At 27.8% G+C, this 21,871-nt stretch overlaps 2 protein-coding genes and 1 long non-coding RNA gene across 3 annotated transcripts in view; 2 read left to right on the top strand and 1 right to left on the bottom strand.

The window, feature by feature from the left end:
• Window positions 1–464, bottom strand: part of LOC109599762 (chaoptin) — a 57,058-nt gene extending 56,594 nt beyond the window's left edge. Inside the window, exon 1 of the mRNA XM_020015789.2 lies at window positions 257–464. The gene's annotated coding sequence lies outside the window, so the exon portion shown is untranslated. The remainder of the gene's footprint in view (window positions 1–256) is intronic.
• A 4,273-nt stretch (window positions 465–4,737) lies between these two features.
• LOC126264488 (uncharacterized protein DDB_G0287625-like) lies at window positions 4,738–5,451 on the top strand (the record flags this gene model as incomplete). Its single annotated transcript, XM_049962687.1, has 1 exon — window positions 4,738–5,451. A coding segment is annotated over one exon (714 nt), but the record flags the coding sequence as incomplete, so codon positions are not given.
• A 6,926-nt stretch (window positions 5,452–12,377) lies between these two features.
• LOC109599761 (uncharacterized) lies at window positions 12,378–15,576 on the top strand. The gene is made up of 3 exons (XR_002191573.2): window positions 12,378–12,538; window positions 12,730–13,482; window positions 15,028–15,576. It is a non-coding gene; the product is annotated as an uncharacterized LOC109599761 (long non-coding RNA).
• The last annotated feature ends 6,295 nt before the right edge of the window (window positions 15,577–21,871 follow it).

The following is a 21,871-nucleotide window of genomic DNA, read 5'->3' as shown; positions in this document are numbered from 1 at the left end:
GAAATATGACTAATTGTATACTGTTGTATAACATTTTTATAAATAAATAAGCATTACTATTAATAATTTCCTTAAGATTACCGGATTTGGACAATCTGTATACATTTAATTAATTAAAAATTATAAATTTCATTCCATTAGAAGATATTAAAAAAATTGACACACCCATTTTTTCATAAATTCATAAGTGAAACATACAATTTATTTATGTCAAAAAATATTATCTTTAAAACACATATTTTAAATAAGGTCTTACCTTAAGAAGAAAAATTGAAGCATACAGGTAGAATTGCGTTGTAAACCATTGATTGTTTAATAACAAACTAAAGGTTATGATGCATTTCCACTAGGTGGCAGTATTCTTAGATAATAGTTATTGTCTATAGTGGAATATTCTTAACAAAGTGATTGTGCATTATCCACAGGTTATAATTCTGAATAAATTGAAAAATATGAATATTATAAAATCGTACTTTTAGTTCAACATCCAATTGGACAATAACCATAATTGTCAAGCAGTAAATAAGTGTTATTAGTATAACGAATACACACAGAATGTTTAACAATGGAACTTTCCTTCCTGTTGACAAGATAAAACAAAAAAAAAACATAAACAACAGTTACGTTGCGATCACGGAAAATTATATTGTAAATGTTTAAATCATAAAAATAAGCAGAAACATGACGCTAATAAATTGGTTAAAAAGATAATATTGTTCACGAGTTTGCGTTTAAATTAAAAAATAGAGTCTGGCGCATTATGGCATGCTGATACTATCATTTTATAATGGCAATGCTAGAACCCACTAAAAAGCACATACATATGAAAATATCACCCTCCTAAATAATAAAGTAGTGCAGTCACGTATTTCTACATGTGTGTTATTTTTATTATTTAGTATTGAAATTTTCCGCAGAGTAAATAGGTGAAGTATTAAAATAAACTGTTAAACACAGCATTTACAAATAAATATACTTTATATGTTTGACAAAATACTACTTTGTTTATTTTCGTCACCACGAATTGTTTTTATTTATTCGGTTGATTTTTAGTAACTGATATTCAGTTTGGCCAGCTAAATATTGAAAATATAAACAACAATTTACATACTGAAACAAATACATTTAAAAAAATATAATTCTTATTCAATAAAAATTAATTATCATATCTACAGTATTGGCAAAAAGTAGACCAACTTCCAATATAATTTATACTAATTATGAACATACTGTATAGAAACATATCGGTGAATATTTCTTAATAAACTAAGTTAGTGGAAAGAAATTATTTTTCAAATTAAAATCATGGATTGTATCGTTCTTACAATCCAACTCTAAAAAAGATCCTTTCCTGAGTCTACTTGAGACACAACTTGGAATTAATAATCTGTAAAATTAATTTTTTTTTATTGTTTAACTATGTAATTGTAAATTTGTAAAGGGAAGTTAATTTTCAATATACAACAAAATAACCACGACAACAATTATTTAACTTACTTCTATTTAGAAATATAACAATGTTATTAGAAGAATGATGATATGAATTCATTTTTTAAATTCAAATGTAAATTTTAATAGTCCAACCACATTTTCCGAATTTGTCATACGTAGTTCGTTTACCTGAAAATTGTGCATGGAAATACCACGGTACGCAATATTTTACATCAGTCCTAAAAATCAAAACAATGAAAAGTAGTATGCCAAATAAATTTTCGTTCTGCGGTTGACAGACCATAAATATGTTTACAAAGTGATCCGCGGACTTTCATTCCTTTTTGAATTTTTGAACGAGACTCATTCTGCGAACCAACAAATACACAATTTCGCAGCGCTCCATTTGTTGCTTACACAAGAACGTCTCAATCTGTCAGAGTAAAATATTTTACATATAAGATTTCACGTTATACGTTTCAGTTGTCGTTACATCATGCGCTGATGTCGTTCCACAGACAGTTAATGCACCACATTTTATGTAAAAAAAGACATCTCTTTTCTATTTACTAGGCACGTCTGGAGTTTCTTTTGTGCCGAGACCACTCTCACCGCGACACTATGTATTCATCCATTTGCGAAGCTACAACTCACAATAATTGCTGCGTCTGTCAAAAATTGACTCAAATTACGTTATGGATAATTATTAATTTAGATAGTGGAACAGTTTGAATCGACATTGGTAGATTCCGTATACACTGAATGAAGACAGTTGAACAAAAAAGTTCAATAAAATATTATTATTATGTTAAAAAAATGTATATTGAAGATTAACTTCCCTTTATAAATTTAACAATTACATAGTTAAACAACAAAAAAATAAGTAATTTTACTGATGATTATTTGTTTTGGGATGGGAAAAAGTAGTGTTAGTTTTATTATTACTACAAATAATTTGTATTTAATATTTTAATTAATTCTACACTAATATATTGTAAAATTCCCATTATTATGAATAACTTCCAAACACCTTTTTTAAATGGAAAGCGAGAGATGGTCAATAATATTTGGATCCATATTTTGCCAGGTCTCTTGCAGAATCGTGAGTAGACCTTGATGCTTACTATTCTCTTTGTGTCTTTTTTTGTTGCTCACTATCTCCCATAACATTTCAATGGAGTTTAGATCGGGAAATTGAGGTGGCCAGTTCATAACATTAATTTTTTCCCTTAAAAGCCACTGCTTCAAATATTTTGAAGTGTACTTCGGGACATTATCTTGTTGAAAATAAAGTTTTAGTGACATATTTTTATCTGAATATGGTACCATGTTGTTCCTCAATATTTCTTTATATATAAAACGATCCACGATAACCCCTATTCAAAGGAGAGGACCCACTCCAAATCTCGAAAAGCAGCCCCATACCATTACCGACCTGTCACCGTGTTTAACAGTGAGTATGGTAAACTTTGGGTTAAACTTTTCATGAATAGGTCGCCTTACATATAAAATCTCATCACTACTAACCAGATTAAACTTGATTTCATCACTCCAGATAGCTCGTTTCCAATCATTTAAAGTCCAGTGTAAAAGGGACCTGGTAAACTCAACTCTGACTCGTCTGTTCTTCTCTGATAGTAGTGGTCTTTTAGTCTGGCCATCTCTTGTAGTAATCTATCTTGTACAGTTCTTGAAGAAACATTAATTCCAAGTTGTGTCTCAAGTAGACCTTTTATTTTGTTGGAACTCAGGAAATGATCTTTTTTGGAGTAGGATAAAATTTGTTTATCCTGAAACCCATTGGTTTTCCTTGGTCGTCCAGTTTTATTTTTTTCTTCCACATCACATCACAATCTTGAAAATTGTTGTAAAACACGCATTACAATCGAGTAATATTGATTTTTCTCTCATCGGATTGAAAAGCATAATTATTGTGGTTTTTGTAGAGATTAGTGACATTTAGTAAGAAGTTGATCTACTGATTATGCATTTTAATTATGAATTTTTATTAACCAAGAGTACTTGAACTGAAATTATTAAAAGTAGTTTCTAAATTTCCACCCCAGACCACATGAAAATCATTTAATAGCCGAGGACACCTGAGATTATGACACATCTTATTTTCTGTCAATGCATAAAATACGGGAAACTTCTTCACGAGAGAGTAATATTCAGAGATTTTTAATAGCCAAAAAAGGGGCTTACAGGCAATATCACCGGTATAAAATAGCGTGTAAGTATGCAGTAAAACCCCGTAAGGGGGCGCAAGTGTTTCGGGAATTGAACCGCGTCTCTAGGGCCACATTAGTTGATGGTTACAACATACATACTTCACTGTAGACTACAATCTTCCCCTCGCCGTCGGGACATTCGCTGTTTCAATTCCATCTTTTCGTCGTTGTTAAATTTTGCGTTTAAAACCGCTATTTGTTATTTATATTTACCACTTTAATATGCTAAGTGGTTGAAATCCATGCATATGTAAACGCTGCTTAATTAAGAATGTTTTATAGGATAAAGAGAGCGATATTCTTATTAATGGTAAAACAATTTTTTGCCACAAAAATATGGTAATACATTATGTACAGGGTACAAAGTAACCCTCTATCAATCATAAGCGACACACACATACTTAATAATTCTTTCCTTAATTCCATTTATATTACTTCTTCTCTTACAATATTAAAATATCTACTTCCAAGGAATTATGGGAGATATGGTAATCTATTCATATCTATAGTGTATTCATATAAGGTACGTAGTAGTAGTAAACAGTAGTTATGTGCAATTTAACCACAGTACACGTGACGTCGCTGTATTTAAAACTAAACATATCCAAATAATATTTTATACAAATAATAAAATAATAATGATAATAATGATAATAATGATAATAATGATAATAATGATTATAATGATAATAATGATTATAATGATAATAATGATAATAATGATAATAATGATAATAATGATAATAATGATAATAATGATAATAATGATAATAATGATAATAATGATAATAATGATAATAATGATAATAATGATAATAATGATAATAATGATAATAATGATAATGATAATAATGATAATAATGATAATGATAACAATGATAATAATGATAACAATGATAATAATGATAACAATGATAATAATGATAACAATGATAATAATGATAATAATGATAATAATGGTAATAATGATAATAATGGTAATAATGATAATAATGGTAATAATGATAATAATGATAACAATGATAATAATGATAACAATGATAATAATGATAACAATGATAATAATGATAACAATGATAATAATGATAACAATGATAATAATGATAATAATGATAATAATGGTAATAATGATAATAATGGTAATAATGATAATAATGATAATAATGTTAATAATGATAACAATGATAATAATGATAACAATGATAATAATGATAACAATGATAATAATGATAACAATGATAATAATGATAACAATGATAATAATGGTAATAATGATAATAATGGTAATAATGATAATAATGGTAATAATGATAATAATGGTAATAATGATAATAATGGTAATAATGATAATAATGGTAATAATGATAATAATGGTAATAATGATAATAATGGTAATAATGATAATAATGGTAATAATGATAATAATGGTAATAATGATAATAATGGTAATAATGATAATAATGGTAATAATGATAACAATGACAATAATGATAACAATGACAATAATGATAACAATGATAATAATGATAATAATGATAATAATGGTAATAATGATAATAATGATAATAATGATAATAATGATAATAATGATAATAATGATAATAATGATAATAATGATAATAATGATAATAATGATAATAATGATAATAATGATAATAATGATAATAATGATAATAATGATAATAATGATAATAATGATAATAATGATAATAATGATAATAATGATAATAATGATAATAATGATAATAATGATAATAATGATGCTTTCACGTACTTATCAACCAACTAAATTTGTTTATATAACTTCAAACCTAGTTTGAATGGAGTACATAATTCAAATTAAACCAGTCAGCGATTTTGATGATTCGAATAGATAATTTATCTATTTGTTCACCTTTCAATCCATTACTGACTGTAAGTTTTGTTTTTGATCACGAAATGAAAATGTTTTCCTTTTAAAGCAATTTTCAAATAATCTCAGTTATTTATAACAGTGAATTTGACAGTTCAACTTTGTTAGCGGATTTTCATGAAAACATGTGTAACAATCAAACCTCATTTATATCAGCATTATTCCATACTTCTCCCGACTCAAACTGCATTTGCTCCCATTGCGATTTGTTATCTGCTGCTGCATTCATTTCTATTTTTTTGTTTTTATTATTTGATCTTTTAATTTTTTATACGGCTGCAAACAAACTGCACAAAATGTGAACGAAACGTTCAAATCTTATTTATTTGTTTTGGGTATTATTTTATTATTATGATTATGATTAATATCAACGACCGGTTTATTTATTATATCAATGACTGAAATAATACCACTGCTTCAGGCAAACAAACATAGTATTTGGTTTCTTTGTGTCTTATAATCCAGATAACACAAATATTTTTTTATGATACGTTACATGTATTCATTTTGAATTATTCGACAATTCAAAGGTTATATATATATATATAGTAAGGGAGAAGGTTTATTTTTAAAATGAACCAAACACCAAAACCTCTAATTTCCAGCATTGGAATTAAAAATTAATGGGCGTTTGATGGCAAAGCAAATAAAGGCTAAAACTGTGCTCTCTCCAGAGATTCATGCAATTATTTTCCTCCAAACACACTTCCAGTATGTCGTTGTGAATTTCAGCTGTGCATTATATTCAACAGACTTTACCGTACTCGAAAATCAAGAGTTTTACTAACAACCGACACTCGTGGATAAATAAAAGTCTGAACCATACGATATATGAATATATGCGTGCACCGCATGAAAGGGAATCACCGCTTTTTATTATTCTTTGACGTTTGTGCAATTTCTTTTTATTTATGGTATTTATTGAAATTTGTTAAAAGTGAACAATTTATTTGCAAATGTTAACATAGGCAAATTGTAAATGAATAAATGTAATTAAATTTATGCAGGAATATTTTTATTGTTTCAACATACATGGTTATTGTATTAACTAAAAACTACTATAAAATAATGTTAAATATTTATTGAATATTGAATCGCCTCGATTTTAAATAATATTAAAAATATTATTTACATATAACAATTTGCTTCATTTGTATGTATAACATATGTTATTTTTTATAACTAAGGGAAACTTAAAACAACATTTACTTACCATTTATTACAAGATTGTACTGGTTTAGGTAGTTCATCATATTAATAAAATATTCTTGTTAAAACTATTGAAAAGGAAAAAAAAAACAGCTTCTTATCAGAGTAACTTCTAGACACCTTTTCTTCATTAATTTTGGTAGCTTTTCAATATAATCGTTCGAAATTTCTTTCGAGTGATTTTGAACTTCTTCGAAGAGCTCTTTCATATTTGTCAGTCTTTTTGCAGGAATTTACTGATCAATTGCTACTCAAAGGTTTTCCATTGGACTGAGGTCTGGGTTTTGAGCTGGCCAAGGCATGACACGTACTCTTTGAGAAGCTAACCATTCTTTAACCAACTTAGACGTATGTTTCGGACCGTTGTTGTGCTGGAAGGTTCACCTTAAAGTGATGTTACCTTCGACAAATGGAAGCTTATGATTCTAGAGAATGTCTTGATAAACAAAACGATCATTATCCCTTCTAACCAGTGGATCCATGCCAAATCACAACGTCTCCTCCACCATGCTTCACAGTGGATTTAGTGTACTTGGGATAAAACTTTTCATTAATTGGTCCTCTCACCTATGAAATACCATCAGATTTGAGTAACTGGAGCCTACTTTTATCGGAAAATAAAATTGTTTTCCATTGTCCATCTGTCCAGTTCACATGCAATTAGTAGTTTCGCTGCTCTATAGTTTTTAGAAATGAAGGGCTTCTTTATTGGTTTTCTACCATAGAGACCAGCTCCTTAGTCTTCGTTTTATGGTACATACTAAGTTCGTTTATTTTTTGATTTATGCGGAACGCATCCCGTTTTTGTTTTCCTGTCCATAGCTCTGTTAATCTTGCTTTTCCTACCACTTTTGGAAACTCCTTCCAGTGTATTCTTTCTTTTAAAATTGGAAATCGTCCTTGATCGATTTGTTTAAATTTAAATCTACTGCAATTTTACTCTGTTTTCCACCATTTCGAACTTTTCTACAATTTGTTATTTAATTTGTATCGTTAAATGAACACTTCTAGGCATTTTTAGCTTTAAGTAACGATGTCGGACGCAGAAATAAATTGTAAAATAAATTGTATTGTATATAGGGTTTAGTTGCTTTACTTATGAACCTTGTGGGAAATAAAATGTTGTATAAAAACTGCGTAAATAAAGATATCCGTATATAAAATGAAGTACGAAATGTTTAGACGCTTATTAATTATAAAATTAAATTAAATTAAAAAGAATTGTTTTTTAATAAAATGATTTAATTTTTAATTTGTTGCTCTACATATGATCGATAGTGTATGTAGATAAAATACAAGAATTAAATATTTGGACCATTTTATGTATCAAATAAAAAACAATAAAATTGTGAATGCATAATACGCTGATGGTTACATTCAGAAGTCACAAACTACTTAATTAAACTCGGATATAAAAGTATGGATCGACTAAAACTTGTACATTTTAATACATTGATCGAAAAAACTCAATGCACTTCAGGTGAACGCCTGACTGGCTAGCAATATTCCCAACGTGTTAATAAAGCAGTACGCTTCGAAAATCGCGAGTTTCATCCAATGTGAGTTGTTGAACGCAGCTCCTGCTGCTCCATTGCTCCGTGCTTTGGTATATCTGGTCGCCTAGGAGCCTATTTCTAAACGTAAGGCCCGCGGGGATCGGAGGTAAATTATTAGAGAACCGCATTACACCACACGGAGATACCAACGGATTCCGGCCTCTTGCTTCACGCTCTTTGCTAACACACCAGGAATACGTTCGAGTTCGCATATATCTTGAACGAATTTATTTATGTTGATGGGAATGGTTTAACCAAATTTTAAATGTATGCCTGTCCCATTTTTTTTTGTTGTAGTCTTCCTAAATTATTTTACGATCTGTATTTTTTTGTTATAAAACCAAATATTTTAAATCAGAATCAGAATTCCTTGTTTCGTTTATAAAAAATATTCATGCGTGGGCAACATCAAAGAAATTATTGTTGACTTTTATGGTTTACTATTCCTTTTAAATTTGACATTATTTTGGCAAATATCCATAGGATTAACTGTTTAGAAGTATTTTATGTTGACATAAATTAAGTGGAAAAATATTTATAGAGATATTATTACGTCTATTACGTACATGAAACAAATTACGAGTATTTACGAAACTTTAGCAATTTACGCAGACTTTTTTCTGGAGGGATCCAAGTACACTCATAAATCTTTAACCATTAACATATGATTAAAGATTTTGACATTGTGGTGGAAGTAGAAGTGTGGTGTAGTACTGAAGTGTACAGAAAATATATCATCAAAATGTGGTAAATAATAATTTAATATTTATTTAATATTGATAATAAATTAGTTCATCCATTTGTGAATTCACATATAAATTAGTTAATATCAAACCTATCATAAAAAATATACATTCAATAGCTCAATTGGAATGAATGATCTAAGATTAGTAACTATACGAGTGTTGTGTTGATTATATTTATAAATAAAATAAATGATAAATATAATGCTTATAATTCTAAGGATAAAGAACTACTTGAAGGTAAATTGCGGCCACATGTAATACAAACTTTTATGGCGGAAGTAAATCATAACTTTATATAATATTAATGTAATATAACATTAGCCCCGTTATAAATGTTTATTGTCCCTATAAAACACTTAGGTATTTATGTTAATTTCACTTGCTAACACCTCTATTTCATTTTTTCAGCAGTAGTATATCTCACAGGGGTTATTTACATAGTTTTACAGTTTAACCAAGTTCTGAATTCAAACCATTTTACAAGCATTAAGTATTTAGGGCCCAGTGGTAACAATACAGATTATGCGTTGCATAATATTGCAATAAATGGCGGCGAAACTGCCTGAGGATCAGTGTCAAGCGAATAAAAGTGGCCCACCCAGATTAAGATAAACTTATGCAATACGTTGGGGGCGCATATATTGAACTGTTCGGATACGGAACGAAATATATATTATTTTTGCAGGTACAGTGTTTTATTTGCAATTACAAAATTTTTTATAAACATTTAAAAAACAGAGTATCTCAAAAACCCGAAATTTTTGATTAGTTTGACTAAATATCTTGTTTTCCAAATAATTTATTGTTGATTGACATTTATAAAAGAAAAATAGGAAATCCATGAAACTGATTTTTCCTGAAATACATGTGAATATTTATAATTAATAAGTACATACGTGATATAAAAATATTTGTTGAAAAAATAATAGTTTTTCAAGCCTCATTAGGAATCTGACTTTCTTTTGTATTTTTCTTGAATATGATCTATTTTTCTCAACTTAATTTTGTTTGTTGAATGTTGTGGGCCATTCATTTAGTTACCGAAATATTTCTACATCAACTGTACTGGCTTAAACTACTTTGTTAGAAAGATAAAAACTTTACTAATAGTAATTATTTTGGTCGAATAAAATAATAACTATTACTATCATAAATTACTCATGGTTGATTTAAGATTTTTAAACATTTAAATATTAAATTATGTAGTAAACAATAAACATAAATATTTATAATTTATAAGTATATACATGATGTAAAAATTATTACTGATAACAAATTTCAATGTCCCGACTATGGGTAAAATTTACAGTAAAAGGTTAAAATTTGATAAACAGTTGTTTATTATTTTATGCTTCAATTAGTAATAAAAAAACTATACAAATATCATTCGATTGTAACACGTGTTTTACCACATTTTCAAGATTTGGTGATGTGGAAGGAAAAAATAAAACTGGACGACCAAGAAAAACTAATAGGTTTCAGGAATAACAAATTTTATCCTACTCCAAAAAAAATCCTTTCTTGAGTTCCAGCAAAATAAAAGGTCTACTTGAGACACAACTTGGAATTAATGTTTCTTCAAGAACTGTAAGAGATAGATTAGTACAAGGGGGTCTTCATGCGAGAAGGTCAGACTAAAAAACCACTACAATAAGAGAAGAACAGAAGAGCCAGAGTTGAGTTTACCAGGTCCCTTTTACACTGGATTTGAAATAATTGGAAACGAGCCATCTGGAGTGATGAAATCAATTTTAATATGACTAGTAGTGATGAGATTTTATATGTAAGGCGACCATTCATGAAAAGTTTAACCCAAAGTTTACCATACTCACTGTTAAACACTGTGACAGGTCGGTAATGGTATGGGGCTGCTTTTATGGGTTTGGAATGGGTCCCCTCCTTTGAATAGAGGGAATCTTGGATCGTTTTATGTATAAAGAAATATTGAGGAACAACATGGTACCGTATTCAGATAAAAATATGCCACTAAAACTTTATTTCAACAAGATAATGACCCGAAGTACACTTCAAAATATTTGAAACAGTGGCTTTTGAGGGAAAAAATTAATGTTATGAACTGGCCATCTCAATTTCTCGATTTAAACTTCATTGAAACTTATGGGAGATAGTGAACAAAAGAGATAAAGAGTATAATAATCAGTAAGATTTATTCACGTTTCTATAAAAGTCCTGCCAAAATATGGATCCAAATATTATTGACCATCTGTTGTTTTCTATTTAAAAAAGTTATTCATAAAAATGATAATTTTACTATATATTAGTTTTGAATTAATTAAAATACTAATTACAAATTATTTGTGGCAATAAAACTTTAAATAGCATAAGTTGCTCTACTTTTTGCCAGACTAAAACAAATACTTATCAGTAAAATTAAACTTTTTATTTTTTTTTTATTGTTTATCTATGTAATTGTTAAATTTTTAAAGAGAAGTTAATTTTCAATATACATTTTTTTAACATAATAATCAGGACAAAAATTATGTGAATTTTAAAAAAGTTGCTCTACTTCTGCCAATACTGTAGATTCAATCAATTAAAAAAACATGTAAGTAATATGAATAATATTTCCCAGTATTTCTCTATTACCCATGTTAACAACAAACGGTAAGTAATTTAAGTCGAAAAATTGGTGAAGGGGCAGGATTAGGATTTATTTTATTATGCTCATATATCCGGTCATTGTTTAAGTTTACTGATAATATTTTAGTAAAATTTACACTACTTCAACCATAAAACTATGTGTGCATTTAACTCGAGCTTCATATGTAGAATCCCACTGAAAATTCTAACAATAAAATACGATTTATGGTAGAATAAGCTCACAAACGTAAAATAAACATTCGCTGAATCGAAAAATTATTATCACCGGTATTCTTTTCAGTCTCGACACAGAATAGTAGTTGATATTATATTCTAGTGTTAAAATAGAATTACATTAAGTCGCTGCAATTATAATGAACATATTCAAATGCATACTGTCTGTCTGTATTAATTTATTAAACGTCCGTCACTATGAAGATATCAGTCTTTAAATATTTTTAATTTCCCATACGTAAATAAAATTAATCTCAGTATTCTAGTGAATGCTAGAAAAGTAATTATTATTATAATTATTTAAAAACAAAGATATTTATGAAGGCAATTTTCCATTAACAGTTTCGTAATGTTATCAATTTAGTTTATATCAATTTGTTTTCAAGAGATTTCCAATTTATCATAAATCACTTGTTATTGTTTAAGGCCAGTTCTCACAAATATGTGTAAATAAAAATATGCCACAAGAACTCAGTTTTAAGTGCGGCGTCAGCGGCTTATCTCATGTTTATATAAAAGTGCGATGTTAAGACTGCTTAGTTGTAATTAAGAAATTATGCAGTAAGTGCAGTGATAAGTTTGTTATACTGATTTTACAATACCACGATAAGAAAAATGGTACGCATTATTTTTTTGTATTATTTACTCGAATTGTTGTTGTTGCCAGTGACTACGTGAAAATATATTTTTTCCATGAAAACGTCGTAATCAAGCCGTGAAAAAATCAGCAATAAATTTTGAATAGTGTTTGCTTTAAATACTGATAATTGCCTCGTGCTTATAATCGTAATTGATGTTTTTTTTTTCAGAATTTCGCAATTTTATGTGTATTTTTAATGACTGTAGTTTTTGGAAAACCGCAGTACGGAAACTATCCTGAAAGGTATGACAGTTATAATCTGCAGTTGTATTATCCAAAAATAGCACCGGGCATATCATGCTGTAATGTGCCTCAGTGTTCCGAAGATGGTTGTTACGATACAAAAGTATGCGGCTACTTGTGTCAAAATTACAGGGAAGACTACGGTCCGACACCAGGTTATAAAATAAAAAAATCATACAAGAGCCAATCGTGCCATTTCGGCGAATGCAATATGTTTGATTTTGATTGTTCGAACTGTCCCGATCCAACTGTTCCTGAGTTCAGAATATACAGGGTGCGAAAGTCTTGTGCCTATTGTTATGAACGTTAATTAGTTGATAAAATGTGTATTTATTTATTTGTATATTTAGTTTTTTAATAAAATATATTTGATACGTATTGTTTTTGATTTAGACGATTTAATAAAAGTAAAGAAAAAATTTAATAATATTTATTATACTAATACCTTGTCTTTATAATATTTAAAACCAATTACTTCCAATATAAATATTTAAAGTAACTACTTGAGTCATTTGCGCACATTTTTATAAACAAAGATATATCTGTGGTATTCTAAATAACTAGAATTTATCATTAGCAATTTGAAGATGACCTTAAGCACACATCTCCCGTGTTTGGTTAACAAATAATTGGAATAAGTTTTGTAATTTGTGTGTTGTGAAAGTTTTTTCAAAACATGGTAAGGATTCAATTTTTTTTACTTAATAAAATTATTAATAGTGGTTATTGCTTATCAATTGTAGTTCTACTTAAGACGTTTTTAAATTTGCGACGCATATTTTTAAATGTAAATTTAAATTTCACTCCATATAATAATATATAATTTAAAATAATGATTTTTATCCATTTAACATTATTTAGATATATATTACATATTTTTGTCAACTCTATTTGGGAAAAACTAATTTGTTTTGTGTATATTACGTTTCGTTGTTAATGTTTCGAGGTTATATACTAAAATCATAATCTGAAACATTTCGTCACTGCTTCATTATCATAGCCTTTATCAACTCGTTTCCTCGTGTTAGTCATATGAAATTATAAATTGTTAATATATAGTTTCGAAGTTGACACAGTTAGACAAAGTTTACACCATAAAATATTTTGCTTTTAGATTATGAATTAATATCCAGCAACCAACAAAAATATATATATAATCCCTACGTGCTTCAAGTTGCAATTGTAACCCCCATATTTTTAAACATGTTGAGAATTGTTTAAAATTTAAAAAGGTCTTTTCATTGACCTGAATATTATTATTTTCAAATATAGTACAATTTATACAATAATAATAATAACATGAGTCATATTTTATTACAAGTTATCATTAAATATGATCACGAACCCTTACTCCAATTTAAAAATTTAGAGGTTACATCCATCACTCCAAGAGGGTTTAATGTAGAGATGAATAATTTCGTAGCAGGATGTCATTTCTTAATTTAAAATTGATTTTGGTAGAGCAACTTTAAAAATATATAAATTGCAAATCTAAAATAATTTATACCAATTAGGAACACACTGTATACAAACATATCGGAGAATATTTCTTGTATTAAAAATAAGTTATCTACAAATCAAAAAACTAAATATTAGACTGGCAAAAAGTGGAGCAACTTTTTACTAAATGTCACTAAACTCTTCACAATCAACAATAACTTTTAATTTCATAGTATATACCAAAATAAACAAAGTTATTATAATACCTTGTGGAAAGAAATTATTTTCCAAATTAAAATCACGGATTGTATCGTTCAATTCGATGAGAGAAAAATCAATATTACTTGATTAAAACGCGTGTTTTACAACAATTTTCAAGATTTGGTGATGTGAAAGAAAAGAATAAAACTGGACGAACAAAAAAAACTAATAGGTTTCAAGATAAACAATTTTATCCTGCTCCAAAGATCATTTCCAGCAAAATAGTCTAAAATAATATAAGTTGTTCTACTTTTTGCCAGCCCAAAACAAATAATCATTAGTAAAATTAAACTCTTTATTTTTTTTTATTGTTTAACTATGTAATTGTTGAATTTATAATTTTGACTTTGTTTTCAGTATACATTTTTTGAAACATAATAACCAGAATAAAAATTATTTGAATTTTAAAATAGTTGCTCCACTTTCTGACAATACTGTACATATGCATATGACTAAATGTTTTATTATTTATCTTTTTATGTAATAAAATTTATAATAAAAATTAATGTCTTTATTATTTTAGGATATATCGCTGAAAGAGGCAGTTTTTTTAATTTTCATATACACCTCAATCAGTGATGGTTTAGTAACGTACGATAAGAAGTTCGAACAGCTTTACAATAACAATTATTTTCAACAATTAAATCAAGAAATGCGATTGCAAGAGTCTTCACCAAAAACTGTATACGCCGCCAAATTCCCGTACGTAAAAGATGGAGTGAAACAAGATTATGGGCCAACTTTGGGTTGGTCTAGGAAAAGGTCGTACAATTATCAAATATGTGATGACAAGAAGAATTGTAGAATAAGGACCATGAATTGCTTGCAGTGCCCAGATTCGTTTAACCCCGAGTTTAGGCTTTATAATGTTAAACGTAAATGCATAAAATGTTATCAACAAACATTTTTAAGTTAAATAACTCTACTCTCTGAATTCAGATATGTTCAATTTTGTGTTTAGGAGTTATAATATTAAACGAAATTGTATTAAACGCCATTAACAAACGTATTTAAATTATATATTTGTGTGATATTATGTTTCTATGCTTAAATAATAAATGTTATAAAGAAATACTTGTATATTAATTAAAATATTCAAATATAATATGGAAATTGTTATAAGACAAGTCTAGTGGGAGTCGCAATCAAGAAATGAATGTTACTTTATTATCGAAAATTATGTAAATTATTACACATTTAATTATATACCCCCAAGATATTGCACTAGATTTGGCCTTTAGAGCCTTAAGCGAAACATTCATTTGCTATTTCGTCTAGGGACAGCTTATTATACAACAAGCATGACCCTTCAAACTTACTACAATCCTTTGGGTGTCATAAAATTGACAAATTACGTTGTGTCGTATTTGAATATTAAAATTTTATTATCAATTTAATTGCTCCATAAAATTTTTAATTAAATGTAACTTCAAGTGTTAAAAATGAATTAAATATACTTGTAAAACATTTTATTACCTGAATAGATTTATTTTAAAAAATTCGCATTCCTCGATGTTCATAAAGTAATTATAATTAAATAGGACACATGTTCTGAGATAAAGATATCAGAAAAACTTAAATTGGTATGTTACGCACTTTTTTTTGGAATGGAATATAGGTGTTAATTTTCACTCAATTTCATTTATATAGATGCACTTATATATTATCATATATTTATGACAATTTACGTAAATTTACAAAACACAATTATTAATTGGCGAAAACAAATTATGTTAATTAATAATAATGTTTATTTATTGATTTATGTTGTACTAAAATGAAATGGTTTCATTAATTAATTTGATAAATGTACATAATAATTTACTAACTAAATATATTAAACAAATATATGTTACATCCCGGTATATAAAAATAAATAGGATCAACTTACACGGTACCTAAATTATAACTGACAATACATAATTCACATAATATCACTGTGAGAAACAGTTTCCTTAATAATACTTTAGATAATAAAAATAAATTTAATCATTTCTTTTATCATTTAATAGATTGATCAAGTTAAGACATGCTAATCAAAAATGAAAATATTGACATAAGTACGTACGTTACTCATTTTAAAAGTGGTACCCGATATACACATACGTTGATTATTTCCTTACTTCATTACCATCCAAGTTAAAATGTGTGTAACATTTTAGGTGGCCTAAGGAAGTGAAGCACACTGTTTTCCTAATTTTCTACAACGGAGTCATGAAAAACGCGAATAAAGGAAAAGCAAACATAATTATAGCGCTGCTTTCGTGGCCTGCCCTAAGAGTCTCTTTAAGCTGCTGAAATAGCTGGTTTTTACTAGACATCTTTAATTTTCCTACTTTCAATGCCTTGTACTATATTTTGCAAATAATATTTTATGCATATACAAGACAATGCCCCACGAAAAATGCCATGTACACGAGTGCACCGTAATTTTAAATGTATTTTTAAAATGTTCATTTCGGTCAATATTCGTTTAAATTTTAAATTTTGTAAGTCTAGGAAATTGGACAACCTCTGCGAGATATTGATTATGTTCTTATAAGGGGCATTTTTTAGTTGCGTAATGGTAATTTTATTAAGAATTACCTAACGTGACACATTAAACTGTATTTTAGTCTTTAAACCACACCCACATCCCAGTACAAAATTAATAAATTATATTTATAACAGATTTTTAGAACAACGTACAATTTTTAATGAATTTTAAAATTTATTCCTGTATACCATAAAACTCTGAAGACCTTATATGAAATGTTTTGGAGTAATGTGTAAATATACTATTAATATATTATTATTGGAATTTGTCCAACATTAAATTTGCACTTTAGTATATGCATCGGTTAATTTATTTTATTTATTAACTACATTTAACTAGTTATAAAATATATAGTAAAATACTTACTCATTTTGTATCCAGCATCAAAATACACTACACATGTTCGAATAAAATACAAAATATTAATGGATGGCGTCACTTGCTTTGACTTGATTTAAAAATAAATCTCATCTGTGCCAAAGTTTCAGAGAGTAATTAAATGTATAATAAGAAATAACGATGGTTAGTATAATGAACTAAAATTGTACTGTAATTTTGTAAATAAAAGGTTTCATTCAGATTTCAAAAACTTGACATTTTATGATTGTGTAATAAATTATATATTTTTAATTTGTAAAAAGGTATAGGTATACATTTCAACTCATTTTATAAAGTTTTATATCTATTGGAAATAATAATAATAATAAATTTTATTTTTGTCCAGCAGAATTAATTTTAAATAGACACAACAACAAATAAATAATAATTTGTCAGCATTCCTGCACATTTGGAAAATTGGGCTTTTTAGTAGAACGTTGGTTCTACGACTTGGTATGGTGAGAGAAACGCTGCTTCTGGAATTAAGTCTTGGCACGTTAAATCCAATATTGGCTAGTACATAAGAACAATCAATTTTGCCATGTACTATATTGACAAGAAACTTTGCTGACGTTTTTTCTCCTCTTACTAGCAGTGGGTCCATAGAATGTTCTTCTAGATTGTGATTGGTGTTATGAGCAGGGTATACATTGTTCTTATGAAATATCAAGTACTTAAGGTATCGTCGTTGAATAGATTCCAGGTTAAATTGATGGCAAGTGTAAATGGGATTCCAGACAATACTGCAATACTCCAATTAGCTTCGTACTAGTACAGAAAACAGAGTTTGTAAATCAGTTTGAGAATTTACTGATTTGCAGTTTCGTAAGACAAATCCTAAGATCTTGGAAGCTGATGTAGAAACTTCCATTTTTTGTGGTACAAAAGATAATTCGTTGACAAATAAAACGTCCAGATCTTTACAGCAATCTTTCCTCACCAGTAGACATCCATTTTTGTTGTATGAAAATTTGACTAGCAATTTACGTTTGGTGTAACTTACAATAAAGTATTTCTTTACATTTAGCTGGAGGTTGTTACTCTGACACCCTGTCACCAAAGGGTCAACATCACTTTGTAGAGTAAGGAATTGTACAATACTATCGACTTGATAATATAGCTTCTGATCCTCAGCATAGGCCAGACTATAGCATAAAAACAAACTCAACAAGTAACTGATGAATAAAAGGAATAATAGGAGTCCCAAGTTAGACCCCTGCGGTACGCCAGAGGATGCAGGTAAGTGTGAGATCTAAATCCGTTCTAGTGGACGTAAAAAATTCTGTTTCTCACACAAATCTCAAATAAATTAATAAAACCATCATCAAGACCAAAAATATTAAGTTTGTTCAACAGTATAGCATAGTCAATGGTATCAAAATCACGTGAAAAATGTGTATAAATAACGTCCATCTGACTTTTGCGGTCTATTGATAAACTTATATCATGAGTCATAGATATCAAATTAGTGGTGGTGGACCTGCCTAATATAAAACAGTGTTGATTAGGAGAAATTTTATAATGAACAGTTTGATAAATGACAGAATATAACACCTGCTAAAATATTTTAGAGAAATTATTTAATATAGAGATAAGTTAATTGTAATAATTACAGACCTATCTCTTTTCTTGAATACAGAGGTAATTTTGGCAGTTATTCATATAGATTGGAAGGTATTAGTCTTCAGGGTTAAGCTGAAAATAATTTTTAATAGTTTCAAAAATGGAAATATCTTCGTTTTTGTGATTTGTTTTTCTTTATAATAAAGTCCAAGCAAGGACTCGGAAGAAAGGCTTGTTAATTATTTAATTAAAATTAATTGAAGAATCGCTGTTCTTGAAAATTTTTTATTGTTACTTAAAATTTGAAAATAAAAACAAAGACGTATAAAAGAAAATATTGATATACCACTTGTTGTAATATTTAAGGGTTTAGAAATAAATCCTCAAATGTTATCCGAAAATTACTTACATGTAAGAGAGTAGTATTAAGGGTTTATAAACAAATCCTCAAATTCCATCCAACAATTACTTACATATTAGGGAAAATTCTATAGGAAATAATTCGTCCCTGAACCGCTAAAATCCCGAAAAATTTAACGTTGAAAAAAATTAAATTTTGAATAGAACACAAATTGAACCGGACCTGCGTTTTCAGCAGACGATAAATAAATGTTGGGAGTTGTTCGCACTAAATTTTTAATTTAAGGCAAGAAAAAGGATTTTAATATTAGCTCTATTTTACGGTTATGGTTAAAGTTATGGCTTTTATCCTGTAAATTGTCTAAGACCTTATTTACGAGCACTCGTGTCCTGCGTGTGCGTTTATTTGTTGTTTCGGGAGCAGCTTGTAATAAATTTAAATTCAGCGAGGACAAAGCGGAATGGACGATTTGTTTGGTTTCGCCCATCGGGATAGTACGTCGTATACTAAACATAATTTTACTGCTTACGTTCGTCAAATTATAAGTAAATTAATTTAATTATTAATAAGATTTTTAGTTAAACATTTAAACAATTTTTATAAAAATTAATTGTGAATATTTTTGAGAATTAATACGTCCCATGGTAAATAAAATATATTGTCAGAATAAGGCAGATTTATTTTAGAGAATTTAAACATATTTTACGTAGTATTGGTTCGGACCAATGATGTGGAAAATTGTTAATTTAACATATATACGTTCATTGTAAAACTAGTTATACACAATGTAAAATAAAAATTTTATTATTATATATAAAAATAAATATAAAAAACAGTATTTTAACGAAATTGAGAGAAGCATACCTGAATTATAAAATTATTTAGTATAATTTATTGTTGTAATATTACTAACAATTATTATTAACTATTTAATTAATATTATAAAAAATATTAAATGATTTATCTATATTATCTTTTCAATCGATAAGTGTCATAAGGTAGGAATATTAAAAATTCAATTAAATTTCAGCCTAGAGACCCAAGTAATTTGAAATGCAGGAACAAATTCATATTCCTTTTCATAAAATATTTTCAGTTTGCAAAGTATGCCATGTTTACCTATTTAAATGGATTTAAACGAGGCCAATTTTTGCATTCATTCACTCTGGTTTTAACTTACATTGAATAATGACAAAATCATGTAAATAGATAAAATGGAATTTTTAATTGGAATTATGGTGGGTTTTAATAACTAATGGAAAATTTAATTAAGGTCATGATGTCTGATATGTAGTAGTTAATTAAAAAGGTTCACATTATTTTACGTAAAATACAATGTTGTTAATAAAACAAACAATTTAAATATGTCCACGCAAAATACAAAATTAACAAAGCAAAATCTATGTAAATGTTTAATTGTTATTTTAAATACATAATATGTAGAATTAATTTAATAGAAATTGTTATTAGGAAAATCATAATAATAATCAAAATGTAGTATTTTCATAAACTAATTAATATAGTATAATTATAGAACATACTAAAAGTTTGTTGTTATTATTTACACGTTTGTTTAGTATACCATTTCAGACATTGAACAATTTTAAATGACCTAAATTTTGAAATTAGTTGTCTTTTTGATATCTGTAAAACGGAACATCAAGGAAGACGTTATCTACTTTTTGCCTTTCAATGACTTTTAAAACTTCAAACGGTGCAATAAAAGATTCATATTTCGTAATGTATCTGTCACATCTTTCCATCTATCTCATTTCACTTATTTAAAACAGAGCAGCGAATGAGAGGGACGGTAAAAGGTGGATGGTATACAAATAGATGTCGAATTGGAAAGCTCAAATTTAAATTTTCCCCTTCATGTCCTCTACATATGCATTCGGCTTGCATTCATTCGAAAGTTATAAAATCTGACAGCCCAAAGTATTACATCCAACGTTGTGCTCAAAATAAATTGCCGTAGAAAATTATTGCATCACTCAAAAATTTAACATTCCTCACAACTGTCACTGCACTTCCTTAAAGCGAGATAAAAAGTTATTTGTTAAACGATGTATACGTACAGTATTGGCGAAAAGTAGAGCAACTTTTTTAAAATACTGAAAATTAACTTCTATTTATAAATTTAACAATTACATAGTCAAAGAATAAAAAAAAATAAAGAGAGGTGATTATTTTTTACTTTTTGGGCTGGCAAAAAGTGGAGAGAACTTATGTTATATAAATTTTTATTACTAGAAATAATTTGTAATTAGTATTTTCATTGATTGAAAGAACGATACAATCCGTGATTTTAATTTGAAAAACAATTTCTTTTATTTCTTAGTTTTTTGATTAGAGAACAAAATTATTTTAATATAAGAAATATTCACCGATATATTTGTTTACATTGTGTTCATAATTGGAATAAATTATATTAGATTTGCATATACTTTCTGCCAATACTGTATATACTTGAAAATAAAATTGAATAATAAGAGAGGTTTTAAATTGTCGGAAAACAGAAACAAAAAT

The sequence above is a fragment of the Aethina tumida genome, chromosome 2 (genome assembly GCF_024364675.1).
Source record: "Aethina tumida isolate Nest 87 chromosome 2, icAetTumi1.1, whole genome shotgun sequence".
Taxonomy (NCBI): Eukaryota; Metazoa; Arthropoda; class Insecta; order Coleoptera; family Nitidulidae; genus Aethina; species Aethina tumida.
Note: the sequence above shows the minus strand (reverse complement) of the source record. Positions and strands in the feature narration are given on the sequence as shown.